At 27.6% G+C, this 16,074-nt stretch overlaps 1 protein-coding gene across 1 annotated transcript; it reads right to left on the reverse strand.

Moving 5' to 3' along the window:
• Positions 1-337: 337 nt before the first annotated feature.
• On the reverse strand, positions 338-2,466 carry LOC135927824 (calreticulin-like). The gene is made up of 8 exons (XM_065464022.1): positions 2,308-2,466; positions 2,154-2,261; positions 1,911-2,114; positions 1,760-1,869; positions 1,390-1,713; positions 1,100-1,243; positions 940-1,029; positions 338-885 (listed from the first exon to the last, which is right to left on the reverse strand). The coding sequence occupies exons 1-8, from the start codon at positions 2,387-2,389 to the stop codon at positions 709-711; spliced, it is 1,239 nt and encodes a 412-aa protein (XP_065320094.1). The 5' UTR covers positions 2,390-2,466; the 3' UTR covers positions 338-708.
• Positions 2,467-16,074: the final 13,608 nt, after the last annotated feature.

A 16,074-nucleotide genomic window follows, 5' to 3' on the forward strand; every position in this document is an offset into this window, starting at 1 on the left:
TCAATATTAAAAAGATTATCCCCTGGTAGAAAATTCCTGGTAAACATGATTCTAAATCAAATTTTTAATTAACTGAATATTAATTTTAAAAATAGCCCAAATCTATTATTTCTTTACAATAAAATTATTAGTACACAAAATTTTACAAATACTGCCCTTTTTAGATCCACCCCAAAAATCGCCATTATAATTACTAATCAAATGTATGGATTTTGATAGTAAAAGATAACAGGCCTAAATTTTGGGTTCATTATTTGTAGCCTAGATCTACATCCTTTATTAAATACTCTTAATTCTCAAATACAAAAAAGGGCATACCATGTTAAATCTTGTGAGATTTAAACAATATTATTTTTTGTTATATTTATTATATCCATCACCTTTTATATAAAAAAATATTGTGTTCAAATATACAAAATCCAAGATTTTACAATATATCATAATTAATTGAATAGAAAAATTTGGAGACATTATATTAAGTACAAATAATATACTATAAAATTGGAAATATTTATAATAGTAATATAAAATCATCTGTACACAAATTTATCAGAATCACATTGCTATAAACTTTATAAAAATATATTAATATCATATAATAACATAATTATAAAAGCGTTCAGGTCTCATATATAAATTAAGTCACAACCCAAATAGAAAAATTTTGAAAAAGTAACAACCCAATTTGTTAACAAAATTTTTTCAAATCTACAATTCATCATGAGGTCCTTCTTCTGGCTCTTCACTTTTATCTTCTGCATCCTTGTCCTCTGTCTCATCATCTTCTTCTTCCATGTTATCTTTATCATCTGTTTCAGGCTTCTTGCTTGCTTCTTTGTCAGCCTTTTCCTTATCAAGTTCTTCCTTAGCTTTCTTTTCACCATCCTAAAAATGATTACAAAGTTGTATCTCTTAGAGAACATTAATTATTAATTTTACTTTGATGGCTTCCCATTTTTTCATAAAATCTTCAGCTTCTTTTTCATCATCGGTTATAATAAAATTATCAAAGATGGTTCCAGATTTGACCTATGTAAAGGAAAAACTTATAAATATTTGCCTTAATTTGAAATAATGGCAATATTTTTATTCAGCAAACCTGCCATAAATCTAAGCCAATTGCGCCAATATCACTATAACGATAAAGTAATGGATTACTTTTGTATTCAGGATTAGGAATTATTTTAGGTGTCCAAGGTCCTTTATAATCTGGATTTGGAATTTGTTTAGGCTTCCATTCTCCCTTAATTAATGTAAATATTCATAAACATAATAATAAAATAGTTTATTAATGTTTATATAAATAATTTATTTACAATATAGCCAAGCTTTGACACCTCAGAATTATAAAATAATAGGTAACATTACAAGGCATAATTACAATAATACTTTATATTCAGGATTATCAATCATAGGAGCTTCCCATTCACCATCCATTTCATCATCCCAGGTGTCTGGCTTTATTCCTTTGGGATCAGGTATTTTTTCAGGCTTCTCCCAGTTTTCAGGTTTCATGTCAGTAGGGTCATCCATTTCTTTTTTATCCACCCAATTATCTGGCTTTATAGAAGTAGGATCATTAATTGTCTTTGGTGGCAATATTCCAAAATCATCTTCTATAGAACCAGAACTTACCTCTTTCCCATCAATTTTAACAATGTAAGTATTGTCAGGTTTAACAATTAGAGTGTAAACATGAGACAATTCATCATCCTTTATATTAAAATTATTCTGATATTAATAGATAATAAATATTTACTTCACATTTAATATCCTTATTTGTAAGGTGATTTATTAATTTTTTCTCTTTATCATCATAGTGACTAAATATAACATGAACTTTTTTGGTTGCACCACAAATATCAGGACCTAAATTTTGATAATTAAAACGTAACAATATAGATGCTTACCAAACATGATATTATATTCAGATGTGCCATCAAAAGATTCAGGGTCCACTGTAGATGGCATTAATTTAATATAACCACCACCACAATCTATATTTTGCTCGTGTTTAACTTGATATTGTATTATTAATGATTTATCTTCGTTTGAAAATTTAGGGAAATTGGTAGAATAGGCGTAGAATCTGGCATCATTAGAAGTTTGCAGTCCTAAATAAGATATTAATCGATCATATATAAATTATCTACCTATTGCTTCATCTTTGTGATCTTTTCCAAAATATTTTCCGGCGGACATTACCATTTTACCATATTCCTTGTCGGTCTTTTTTGTAGGTTTCCATCCTAATGATTCTCCTGTTTGAATATAAATATATATAGAAAATGATACAATTTACAATACCTGGAAATGTATCACTGAAATAGGTTTCCGCATTTATATAAATGAAGAGAGAAAAAATTAAAGAAAGCTTAACGGAAATCATGCTTTTTAAATATTAGAATGATAAATCTTGAATGATACTTCGAAATTTTTCTATATAAATTATTGTATTAATTGCATGGAGTAATATTATTGGCTAAATTTATCCAATAAAATGACAACACGATATTTTGCGTAGTGATAAAAAAATTTAATTACTTTCAAATATTTAAAATCTATTTAATATTAAATAATCAAATAGATAGTTAAAATATTGTAAAAAATAAAGGAATTTATTAAGCTGAAATATAAAATTAATTATGTAACGGGTATTTTAAATAAGTATAAAAAGAATACATTATATTTATATATAGTATATATATAGTTCTATTTTAAATATTTAATAAAAAATAAATCTAACAGCTAATTAATAGACAATGAAAATCTCTTAGATAAATTAAAAAATCTTGACAAGCGTTTTACCCCTCTGTTCTTTATATAAGAATGTCTTACTAGAAACATCTATATATTTTTTTTAATATTTTTATTATGTTTTCTTGAATTACCTCTTGTAATATAGTGATATATTATTTATTATTATATAAATATAGAACGTAAAATTCTAAATATGTAATTGTTATTATGTTATTATTTAATATTGGATTTGAAAAATAAATACTATTAGTTTAACCGTTATCTTATTGACAATTAAGGGAGATCATGTAAGTAGTAAAAGAGTGATAAAGCCAAAAAATTCAGAACTTGCTAAAATATTTTTCAAAAATATTACTGCTTTATCATTATTAATTTAAATCTATAATAAAATCTTTATCTCTTATAGCATATATATTCAATTTACATTTATTTCTCACATTCTCAGTAGAAATAAATATGCTGCTGTTGTGTTATCGTTGAAGATTTTGAATTTGCATAATTAAGGTGAGTATAACTCAGATTAGTGTAGTTTATTAAATCTAGATATTAATAAATATGAATGTTATTATATTCGAAAAATTGTCGAATGGCTATTATACCAAGAAGATCAGGAGATATTTTTCCATAAATTTGATTATGTAAATTAGACAAAATTTTCTTCGCGATAGGGTTATTATGAATATAAATCACTTTTTTAAATTTATACTTTTTATTTTTTTTTCTGCTTTTACTTTATATCGTTCTTATTTATGATTATACGTTGCTTTTAAATTTGTTACTTTATGAAATAAATGTTGAAATTTAATATATAATTATTTTTATTATGGGTTTTAATTATATTTAGCCCAATGGATCCTTGCAATTGGGGCCGAATAATGGAGCAAATTAACAAAATCAATTTATATGAATACATTACATTTCTCCCCACTATAAATTGTATTCATCATAATAACGTAATAGGGGTTTCGAAACTCTTTTTCTATAGTTGTATTCCCATTATGTTCTGCAATGTCCAAATCCTTAGTCATTGTTATGGGTATTTCCTTAGCTTGCACATGTGCGTCCCTCAGTTGGTAGGCATGCTTGTTCTTTACAATGCCCTTAGACTCAACATCATACAATTTCGCACTTTTCAGTTGAACCACTGTCCCTTCATACCATCCCGCAGTCCTTTCGTTTTCTACCCAAACCTTTTGCTTCTCTTCAAATTTACGGGGCTCAACGTTCCTATCTTCATAATATTTTTGTTTCCATGTTTTCAGTCCTTTCTCTCGTAGAAAATTTCCATTGATCTAACGTCGTCCTGAGCGGCATCCAAACATCATTTCGGCAGGGGACCTACCTGTAGTTGCATTTGGAGTATTGAGTAATTAAAACATTAGCTAAATTTAACTGGTTTGGAGTCCCACCTCTCCTTCCAGCATAGAAACTAGTCTTTATCGTACGTATATAACGCTCAGCCAAACCATTCGATTTGGGAATAGATCTAAAATGTTTTATATTGTTTTTAAAAAGAATGTTTTGAATTCAGATCCAGTAAACTGAATACCGTTATCTGAAACAATGTAACGAGGAAACCAAATCTAGGAAAATAATTAAGCAGATTAATTATTACACTCGTCGAATTAATATGTGTTAAAATTGCAACTTCAACCCGTGAAAGCGTCTATGCAAATTAACCAATACTTTAAAGATACGGGCCTGTCAAATCAAAGTGTATTCGTTCCCAAGGTCGGATAGGAATGTTCCTGTTGTATAACGGTATTTCTCTGGCTCCCGGTCTTCCTTCCTGCCAACTCTTGCAGCTTTTGACGAACTCCCCAACATCACGATCAAGATTCGTCCAGAAGACATAGTATCTGCATAGAGATTTCATCCCCACTAACTATCCCAGGATGTCCTTGATGGATAATATTTAAAACCTCTTTTTTTAGATTATCAGGAATAATGATTCTATTATTATAAAATAATAATCCTTCTTCGAAAGAAATATTATCTTTAATTAAGATGAATATTTTTAAACTTTACGAATAATTATTAATATTATCAATATGCCAATGATTTTTTATTAATTTAATGATCTCTTTTAGATTGCTATCATTGATAGTTTCTAACAAATTTAAGGCTACCAAGGGGTTGTAGGATCGGTAGATAGATCGGTTCCACGTTTTTATTTTCCTTTTTTTACAAACCTTGTTCAGAGTTTATTTCTTTTCTTTTTACAAATCCTTTCTTGTCAATAAAAATATAATATTACTATAGTAACTAAATATATGAAACATCTTTACATAATAATAATAATAATATAATAACATAAAATATCAATTATCACAATTTCATTTATAACTTTACTTCGAATGAACGATAAATCATCTATTAAATTTGTCACAATGAGGAGTTTTTGTCATTGTGAATCAAAACCTAAATATAAAAAGAAATATATATATAAAAAAGAAATTAATAATAATTAGAAATCACGAAATCATGAAATCAATTTAATCCTTTATTCAAAATTATAACATTATCAAATTAACAAAATTATAAAAGTAAAAATAATAAAAAAGATTAATAAAAATAAAAAATAAAATACAAAAAGGTTAATAATTATCAAAGATATATTTAAATGGTAAAAATTGGAGTTTTTATACTTTTTTCTTCTTTATAAATAATATTCATAACTTAAATTATTTTCAGTTCTCACTATTCAAATATAATATTTTTATCACGCGTTATAATAATAAATCCAAAAGAACTCTTTATGCAAATTAAATATAAAGTACAAATTTAACGAATTTACATATTACAACACCTCCCCACAAATTAGACCCAACATTCTGCGAATAATCAATCTTCTTTCGATTTCGACTTTACTGACCTCGTATATACACCATATCTATTCTTCTTAATTTTTGCTGTCTTCTAAGTTCTAACGAAGGCTGCCTCTTGTCTAGTATTCTTGGTTTCGAACGACCGTTTGTATCCGATCATCGCTTGAAATTTTTGAATTTTCTGTCGCTTGTCACCCTGGGAAACGATCAGCTTTTTATCTCTGTAGACGATTGACGAACTTGATAAACGCCTGTTTTCCACGATCCACGCTTGATGAACGATTATCGATGACATCCAGTTTCTTTTTCCACTTTTGTTTTTTCTAGTCTGTTTTAATTTTTTTTACAATTTATCGTAGCTTGTTTTCTATCATTCTCTTGTAATCCACGATTAGCTCTTTATCTCGATAAACAATTGATTGGTCTGCGATAACCGATGGTTTTCACGAATTCTTGTTCCTATGATTGTCGATTTCCGTATCTTAGACTAAAGTCTCGGTAATAATTGGCTATTATTTGCAGCGATTAACGATTGCAGCATAACGTCCGCTTGTTTTCTACTTTCTCTTGTAATCGATTGGTTGTTGCCTCTAATTCTTGTAATCGTATCTATCTTTTAGACTTCCGGGTCTTCTACGACAGTCTGCCTTTGCTGAGATATCGACTTTATCTTAAGGTTTCAGGTAATCACATCTAATTTTTTATATTTATTCTCCAAAATAAACTATCTAATTCAAATATACTAATAAAATTTATAAATATACCAACTTTATCCTAATGTCTACATTTATCTCCTCTAAACTAATTCTGCCTTTAATAAATGGCGTAAATTATACTAAATCTTACATTTATAATACGTAACAAAAATATATATAATAAATTATAAAAATATATCAAATTCTATCACCCCTCTCCCCTTAATGAAGCCTAGCTCCATATTTTCATTGAAAAATTTACTTGTACTCATCCTTTAGCTATTGATCCTCATCTTCTTTTCAGCCATGTCTATACTAAATTTATATCTAAAAATCCTATTCCAAAATATATATCAAAACCTATCTTTTAACAAAATTATCATTGTGTATTTATTTCCTCATGTACTCTTTGACACTCAAGTCTTTAAAAAAAAAACTGCTGAAATATATAAATCTCTTTTCTTACATACGTTCAGTAGCGTAGCTAGGAATTTTCCTTAGAGGGGGTCCATACATATAAAAGCCTGGGGGCTTCGCCCCCAGACCCCCTTTAACGGGACTTCGGCCGGGTTTATCTTACAAATCATAATCATATCTTCGATAATATATAATAAATATATTTTTTAAATGCATCAATAATTTGTTTTATAATTTAGTAGATTATTTTCAATGACTTTATAATAATACTATCCAGATGATTTCAATAGTAATATAATATCCTTCCACAAACATCAAAACCAGAAAAATATAAATTTTATTGGTATTTATTTGATATAAAGTCACCACTTATAAGTCTTTTGAACGTATAATCTAAAAATAAATTTTTACTCTGGGAGGGGTCCAAACCCGAAAACCACCCCCATAGCTACGCCACTGCATACGTTGTTGAATAAAAGTTTTCATACTAATGTTTATGAACAACCCTTTAACTCTAATCACTATGGTTTTCACCCCACGTCTTTGAAGAACTTATGAACTCTAATCATTATAATTTTTCGCACAATCGTTGTTGAAAACTGATATGTATATTTCTAAAGCATGTTTTTCTTTCTGTTATTATTAGAATAATGTTGCATAATTGATCTCAAATCTTATTTATGATTCACAAAAATAAAAATCCGATCTCTAATTGAGCTCGATTGCGACATAAATTTTCTAATGACGAAAGCCGTTTCTCTTTATGAAGATTTTTGGTTAATCTACAACCTAATATACTACATTCACATTAATCCTTGTGTTTTATCTCTCGCAGCCAGGGTTGCCAGATATTATTCACTTGAAAACGTGAGTTTTTCTTTTAATGGGGGGCTTTGCCCCCCATACCCCCTAATTTGCGGGCCTTCGGCCCGCTTTTTGCCCGGCCTTCGGCCGGGGATGTTGATATAACATACTAATCTATGTAAATATGTTATATTTAAAAATTTTTTAAGACAATGAAAATTTAAATTCTTTATTGATTTATTAATCTAATGTATAATTTTCCATGTTATAAATATCGCATAATATTAATTATTATATTTTATAGATGATTTTAAAAGAGGTAATAAAGATTTCCCATCAGCACTGTGGAGATAGGCTGAGAACTCTTTACATGAATAATTAAAATTTTGTTTCACCATAAGTTCCGCTTCCAATGTTGATAAATGTAATCGATTGCGTTCTTTTCTCCAAGCAGTATTCATTAAACTGAATATTCTCTCGGATGAAGCATTTGAATGTGGAATAGAAAATATAAAATCACATATTTTCTCTATCAAGGGTGAATTTTTATTAGAGAGGAAATCCATCCATTTTTCTTGAGCATTCATATGATTGTTTTTTGATAATTTTTCTTCATAATATGAATAAAATTGTGAATATTCCTCAAAGAGACTATCTATATCTATATCTGGTTAACTAAAGTGCCAACATTAAGGACAACACCTAAATAGGCCTCTGCAAAATCATCTTCAAAAAATATTTTCAAAATTGGTGGGGTTACTGATAGTGATAAAAAATATTCTTTAAGAGGTTGAAAATACTTAAGCATCCTCTCAATCGCTGGGATTAATGTAAGCCAGCATGTTGGAACATGGCGAAGTAATTCTGACCATTCTAAATTGCACCATTCTACCAATTCTTTTAAAATTGTAACTCTTTTTGTCGAGTTGCTAAATTCATTATAGCATTTTATTACTATACTCTCAATATCATATTTGAGAAAAATTACAGCCTTTTTGAACGAATTGTGGAGAATATAGCATATACAGCCTATTGGTATAATATTATTATGACTTTTCAATTCTGTCCAAATACTTTGATTTTTCCCAAAGTGTACAGATGTGTTATCTGCACAATAGGCTGTTACATTATAAATATCAAGTCCAGCGATTTTTAAATTTTCTAGCAAACATCTAGATATGTCTTTAGAGGTTTCACTGTCAGACGAAAAAAATTTAAATAATTTAACATTTATTCCATTATTTTTGTTGAAGTATCTAAGTAATAAGGGAAATGTTTTTATATTACCTTTATTCGATGCATCCGTTATTGAAAATGGATGATTGTTTTTTAGATCTTTTATAATATTTGCCTTTGTTTCAGGTGCCAAAATATTTTTTATTATTTTCGAGCCTTTTGTTCTGCCACATGAAAATATTGATGCAATTTTAGAGTCAGGAAAAAGTGTGGAAAATAGCTTGCCTGAACAATCAGCCGACATATAGCTATGAGAATGTTTTATGGAATGATATATGAATGTTGTTTCAGCAATAACACACAAGGTCTCATTCTTAGAATATTTGGTTACGTATGATGATATAGTAGTATTGGTTCTAGATTGTTCATTTGCCAGCTTATGTTTGTTAGAGTTCATGTGTTTGATTATATCATACTCTCCACTATGGCTTATTGAAAAGCATGATGCACATATACTACATTTTAAAGTCGACCCTGAATGCTGCTTTATCCATTCATATTTTTGTTCCCAACTTTTATTATAACCTACCTTATATATTTTCCTCTTTTTGGTTTGTTTATATTTCAATTTTTCATCTTAAGAATTATAACTTGAGGTTGAGGATGAGCTTCCTGAAATATTTTGAATTTGAAAATCCATTCTGTAAATAATGAGGTTTTTAAGAAGATACTACAAAATCATAAATTAGCATTGACCTACTGAATATAAATTACCTTTATTATAAATTTTATTTATTTATTTTATAAAAATGTTCCTGTCCTGAATCTAATTAATCAACTCTAGAAATTAATGTTTTTAGTTATATCTTAATTTGATTGTATATTTAGCAATAACTAAGTTAAATTAAACTGATTATAATATGTGAGAGTTTCCTTAAATATTTTGAATTTGCAAATCCATTCAGTAACAAGTTCAAGAAATAGATATTATATTAAATGTTTAGATAATGAGGTTTAGATACAGAATAAATCAAATTATATATTTTCTTTTAAACCCTCATTTTTCTATTTGTTGAACTTGTTACAGAATGGATTAGCAAATCCAAAATACAGGAAGCTCTCACAAATTATAATTAGCTTAATTTAACTTAGATGCTAAATTAACAATCAAATTATGAAATATCTAAAAACATTTTGTTAGAGTTGATTAATTAGATTCAGGATCATTTTCATAAAATAATTTAGCAATACCTAAATTAAATTGAACTAATAATTTGTGAGTGTATGTATAAGTAATTTATTTCATTTAAAACATTACTAGTTTTAATATATGATTTATAATATCCATAAGAGTTATTATTTAAATTCATATTATACTTGTACTATCCAAAAATTGAACTTGTAGGTAGGTAATTATTAAATGAATATGAATTTGATATGTTAATTTTAATATTATCAACTATGTTAAAAAAATTTAAAAATGAATATAAATTTAAAAATATATGATTGGTTAGTTGAACCATTAACAAATACTACAATTTTTTAAATATTTTAAAATAAAATTAATTTAAAATTTTATATTTGTTTTTAAAAATATTTAAAAATATTTTGAAAAATTTAAAAACGTGAGAAAAAGTGTGAGACTAAGCGTGATTATTTTAATTTACTCAAAAAACGTGAGAAAAGCGTGAGGTGTGAGAAAACGTGAGTAAGTAAAAAATTAGGTAAGAAATCGTGAGAATCACGGCCAAATCGTGAGATCTGGCAACCCTGCTCGCAGCCCTTAAAATAAAAGTTAAACGTAAATCTTCAATAAGAATTTAATCAACTATTTCCTAACAATAAAGTTATATTCTAATCTTATTCACCGAATTTTTTAATTATTATATCTTAGCAAACTATTAGTTTAATATTAACTTTCGTAATTTATGTTTCTTTTTCTTTGTCATAATTATTTCTAGTGATCAATTAATAATAATTCTAAAATCTAAAATATCATAGTCTCTATTAGTTTCAAAATTCCAATGGTTTCTAGTTGACCAGTAACTTCTAAATATAAAATTCCTAATTATCACCTTTAAATAACTAAACACAACTTCCTTATATCTTATCTACTATGAATGCTACCTTTATAATTCTTTGTTTTTAATAGATTTAATATTTTACATAAACATAATCTTATCAAAATAATTTTTCTTTTTCACTTTTATTTATAAATTTTTCTTACGTTCCTCTGGAATTTTTTTTTTTTGTATTAGAATACAGTTTGACACATCTCCTTGTCCCACCGTATTTATTGATTTGCATTAGACTGAAAGTTGTAATGGCCCTGTCGCCTCCTCTCTCCAACACCATTGTCACAATGAGGTATTTGTCATTGAGAATCAATACTTAAATATAAAAAGAAATATATATATAAAAAAGAAATTAATAATAATTAGGAATCACGAAATCATGAAATCAATTTAATCCTTTATTCAAAATTAGAACATTATCAAATTAACAAAATTATAAAAGTAAAAATAATAAAAAAGATTAATAAAAATAAAAAATAAAATACAAAAAAGTTAATAATTATCAAAGATATATTTAAATGGTAAAAATTGGAGTTTTTATACTTTTTTCTTCTTTATAAATAATATTCATAACTTAAATTATTTTCAGTTCTCACTATTCAAATATAATATTTTTATCACGCGTTATAATAATAAATCCAAAAGAACTCTTTATGCAAATTAAATATAAAGTACAAATTTAACGAATTTACATATTACAACAAAATTGATTTTTACTTCTCTAATTTTATCTTCAAATTTTTTTCAAACTTCATAGATTTTTTCTCTCTCTACTCCCATGGGACAGAGCGTCGATGCATCTGTTTTGATTACCCGGCCTATGAATTATCTCATAGTGGTAATTTAATTCGTTACCCACCGTAAAACGGTTTGTCATTTTATTTAAGTCTCTTTTATCACCTAAGATATATTTTAAAGGTTTATGATCTGTAACCATAATAAAATGTCTTCCATAAATATATTGATGAAACTTCTCGATAGCGAACATGATTGCCGAAGCCTTCCGTCAAGGGTGGCGTAATTCTTTTCAGCTGCCGAAAGTGTCCTCAAAGCCTAAGCAATAGGTTTCTCCTGGCTAGTAAGAAATCGGTGTGCAATAACAGCTCCTAGACCATCTTCAGAAGCGTCACTAGAAATCACGACAGGAATATCGGCTGAATAAGGAATTATTTATCTTCTTTTGATAATATTTTTTAACACATTGTTTTCTTTAGCTGACCAAAACCAACTAACATTTTTACTCGTTAGTCGGTGTAAAGGCTCACAAATAGAATGTAATTTTTTATAAACGACTCATGGTAATTCACCATTCCAAGAAACGAAGGTAATTCTTTAACATTAGACAGTGTGTTACTTTTTTATGGCATTTCTCTTATCTTCTGTAGGATGAATTCTAAATCGTCAATAACATAACCTAAATAAGTAACTAACCTTTCTCCAATTTTAATATTATCGGTCATCGTTGCAGTCCAACCTTATCAAATATTTTTAATTAGATTAATTATATGATCAAAATTATTCTTGCCTGCAATAATTACATCGTCTAAAAATATACTAACCATATGAATTCCCTTTAATAGGTTTTGCATAAAGCGTTGAATGGTATCGGTAATAACCGACATGAGTCGAAATTACTAAAATGTTCCTTCATTCTGGACTAACTCCGAAGTGTAAAAATGCATTTCTTAATTCAATCGTTGAAAATATTTTACCACCCGCGATCCAATTTGTCAGGTCGACGAGGGTTTGTAGTAAATCGTTATCTGTCGCTAAGTATTTGTTGATTGTTAAACGAAAATCTCCGCATATCCGCACGGCACTGGATTTCTTTAAAATTTAACCGTTGGCATAGCCCAAGTAATTATAGTTTTGTTACATCCACCTTCTCGATAACGCCTTCCTTTAAAAGTCTGTCCAGCTTTAACGGTTCTACGCAACGGAAATGGAATTCTTATAGACGGTAGCGCAATTGGACTGTGTTTGGTTGTATCTTGATTACGGCTTCCTGTATTTTATTTGTGCTAATATTTTTTAAAAAACTTGCGGAAATTTTTAAACAATCTTTCATATTTATATTATTAATTCGAACTTCTTCAGGAAGTTTTTATCAAATTCTTTAAGAGAGCAATCCAAAAATAAGACAATTCTCACCCTTAACTACCTAAATAGGTAAAGATTTTGAAATTTACTTTACTTCGAATTCCACTAAACATTTACACAATACTTCGATCTTGATATGGTTATATCCTACTAGTTTATAAGCAGGTGATAATGGGGGTTTGCCTAAGCGACTCAACCTCATCTATGACATTACACGCAGCGCCAGTATCAAATTCCATAGCAAGCTGCAGCCCATTTATCTTCGCATCGATTGTAGCTTTATTAGCAAAAGACAGCGAGGTGTCCGTGGTAAAATCATTTGTATAGCATGCGTTCTACATTCTTTCGCTATGTGGTTTGCTTTTTCGTACCTAAAGCATATTACTTTTTTTTTGGCGGAAATTAGGTTTATTGATTTATAATTATTATAATTATTGGTTGAATTTGTTAGCATTATAATTATTTTATTTTTTAATTTATTTTATACCGATATTATTGGGTGAGATAACAAAAAAAATAAAGAATTATAGATATAAATAGAAGAGATAAATTTAAAAAAATGGTGAATAATATGTAAAAATATTAAAATGTAAATTTTTTAATATATGAGAATGAATATGTATTTTTTAAACAGATAATTAATTAAATAATGAGCATCTCGAGAATTATAAAGTAAAGAGAACATAATAAACATAAAACAAGGAGAGGAAGAAGATATTTAGACAATTATATAAGAAAAATATTCGAGATCACTAAAAATTAAAATATGATTTGAGAAAAATTATATAAGAGCTATTAATTTTTTAAAAATTGGAAAAAATCTTGAAGTGACAATTATTTAACTATTTTGAAGATAAAATTATTAAAAAATATTAGAAATAGATAAATATTGTATATATAAAAAAGAAAGTAAGATTTAATGCGAATTGATAAAGATAAAAGATAGATAGCTGAAATTTTCTGTAAAAGATAAAATCTAGGTTTTAAAAAGTTAAAAAGAAATCATGCTTTAAGGCAATTTAAAAAAGATAGATGGTTAAAAAAGAAACGATTTCTAAGTCTATTTATTAAGAGTTGCGATTAAGAAGAAAACTAGCAATAAAAGGCAGAATTATCATAAAATACTTCAGTAAAAGAGGAGATTAAGATTTTGAAAATCTAGAGAGAAGACATACTTTAATGCGATTCAAAAAAGATATCGCTAAGAAAGAAAAAGATATTTCTAACCATCAGAGTTGTTAAAAGATACTTTTTAAATGGATCTAGATACAGATACATCGTCTAAAATAATATCATAGATACAGATATTTTAATCAAAAATCTATCTAGATACAGATACAGATACGATATTTTTATATCTAGATACAGGATCTAGATACCAACTCTGCTAACCATAGGATAGCAACAGTTGTGGATTTAAAGAAAAATAACCATAAAAGGTTACAGATAATTTACTAGAATATTATCTTGAAATTCTTCGGTAAAAGTTAAGTTTAAAATTTTAAAATTTAAGGCAAATTAAAAAATAAAGATGTTGTTTTTAGATGAGGTTAAAGAGAAGAAAAATAACAAAGAAATTAATAAAAGAGGAGATTATAATTGGAAGATTTAGAAAGAAAACAGTCTTTAAAGATATTTAAAAAAAATAAAGAATTTTTAAAACCATTATTTAGGTTAGGTCGACAGGGCAGGAACGTGAGTAGCCTTTACAATCTTAAGGGGCTCAAAAAAATTTATAGCTTATTTTCAAAATTACTTTTTTTAGCTATCATAATTACCTTTTTTTTGCTAACATTTTCAAAATTACATTTGGTATAATAAAAAAAATTTAAAATTTTGAGGGGCTCGACCCCCTGGAAGCCCCCTAGTAACGCTACTGCGGTGGGGCTTAATGACCCGTGAATAGATAGATATACAGATGGATTGGCAAATTACGGTCGATATTCTTTGTAGTAGGTAATAACCTTCTTTTGGATGATCTGTGATTAAACGTAATCTAGCCCTATTGTTTTGAATAATTTAAGGCAGAGTTGTTAACGCTCCTTTTTGAAAGTAGCTAGCTTTAGCTCCCGCCTTCTCAAAAGGAGCTACTTCCCACTCCCGCTACTACTATATTTTTAAAAGGAGCTAGCTTCCGTTCCAAGTAATGAAGTAAACTCCATAACCGCTACTTTGATTTTCATTTTTTTAGAAGGTATACGATACAAAATTTTATTTTTTATCAAAAAAAAATCTTCAAAATATTTATAACCTTTTATTAGCTTTTAAAAGTAATAAATTTTTTAAATTAGAATCTATCAAACATCAACGCCTATCCCCTAAGACCTCTTTTGCAATACTAAATAGGTGCTCCACAGGAGCAAGAGAGAAGCAGGGTATTTTATTTTATAAAGATATTTTTTAATTCAGGGAATTTATCAAAAATTGTAATTTTGTTGGTATCATTATTTAAAAAATATTTGTCCAATATATTATCTTCCTGATGATCAATTTCATGGAATCCAAAAAAATCTTCAAAGGTAGATTTTTTACTTTTAGATGCTGTTTTAGATTGAAGATGCTCACTTTTGAAAATTAAATAGTTTTATTTAAACACAAAAGGCATTTTGCTATTAAATTTGTTTGATCATTTGGATCAACATCATTTAGAAGTTATAATATTTTTTGTATGATGGAAATGGAAATTCAATTTCTTCATCTATGATCTCTAAATCATATCGAAAGCTATTTTTATTAATGAATATTAATATGACTTACAAGATTTTGAAAAAATTTTCAATATAAAAAGGAAAAACTTGATGTTTAATATTTAAAATAATTAGATGAAAAACCAATATAAAACTCGGCTAAACATCTAATAATGGATAAATTTAAATAAAATAAAATTTCATCTTTATTGAATTTTAATTAACAAATTATTAATATTTAAAAAATAATTTAATTTTTACATTAAATTTAAAGGAGCGGTGGAGCGGCGCTTATCCACTCCAGCCCTAAAAGGAGCTAGCTCCCGCTCCTCAATTTTAAAAAGAAAAGGCGCTCCAGGAGCTTTTAAAAAATATAGCGGCGCTCCAGGAGCGCCGATCCTTAACAACCATGATTTAAGGGCTTAGGGTTCAAATGAACCTCAGGTGTATGAAACTATTGGACTGAATTTTATGTGGCTATAATTATTTGTCTTTTTTTCTGCTTCTATGATGGAGTTGACAGAATAAGATT

This window comes from Gordionus sp. m RMFG-2023, chromosome 4, assembly GCF_954871325.1.
Source record: "Gordionus sp. m RMFG-2023 chromosome 4, tfGorSpeb1-WG-v2, whole genome shotgun sequence".
Classification (NCBI taxonomy): domain Eukaryota; kingdom Metazoa; phylum Nematomorpha; class Gordioida; order Chordodea; family Parachordodidae; genus Gordionus; species Gordionus sp. m RMFG-2023.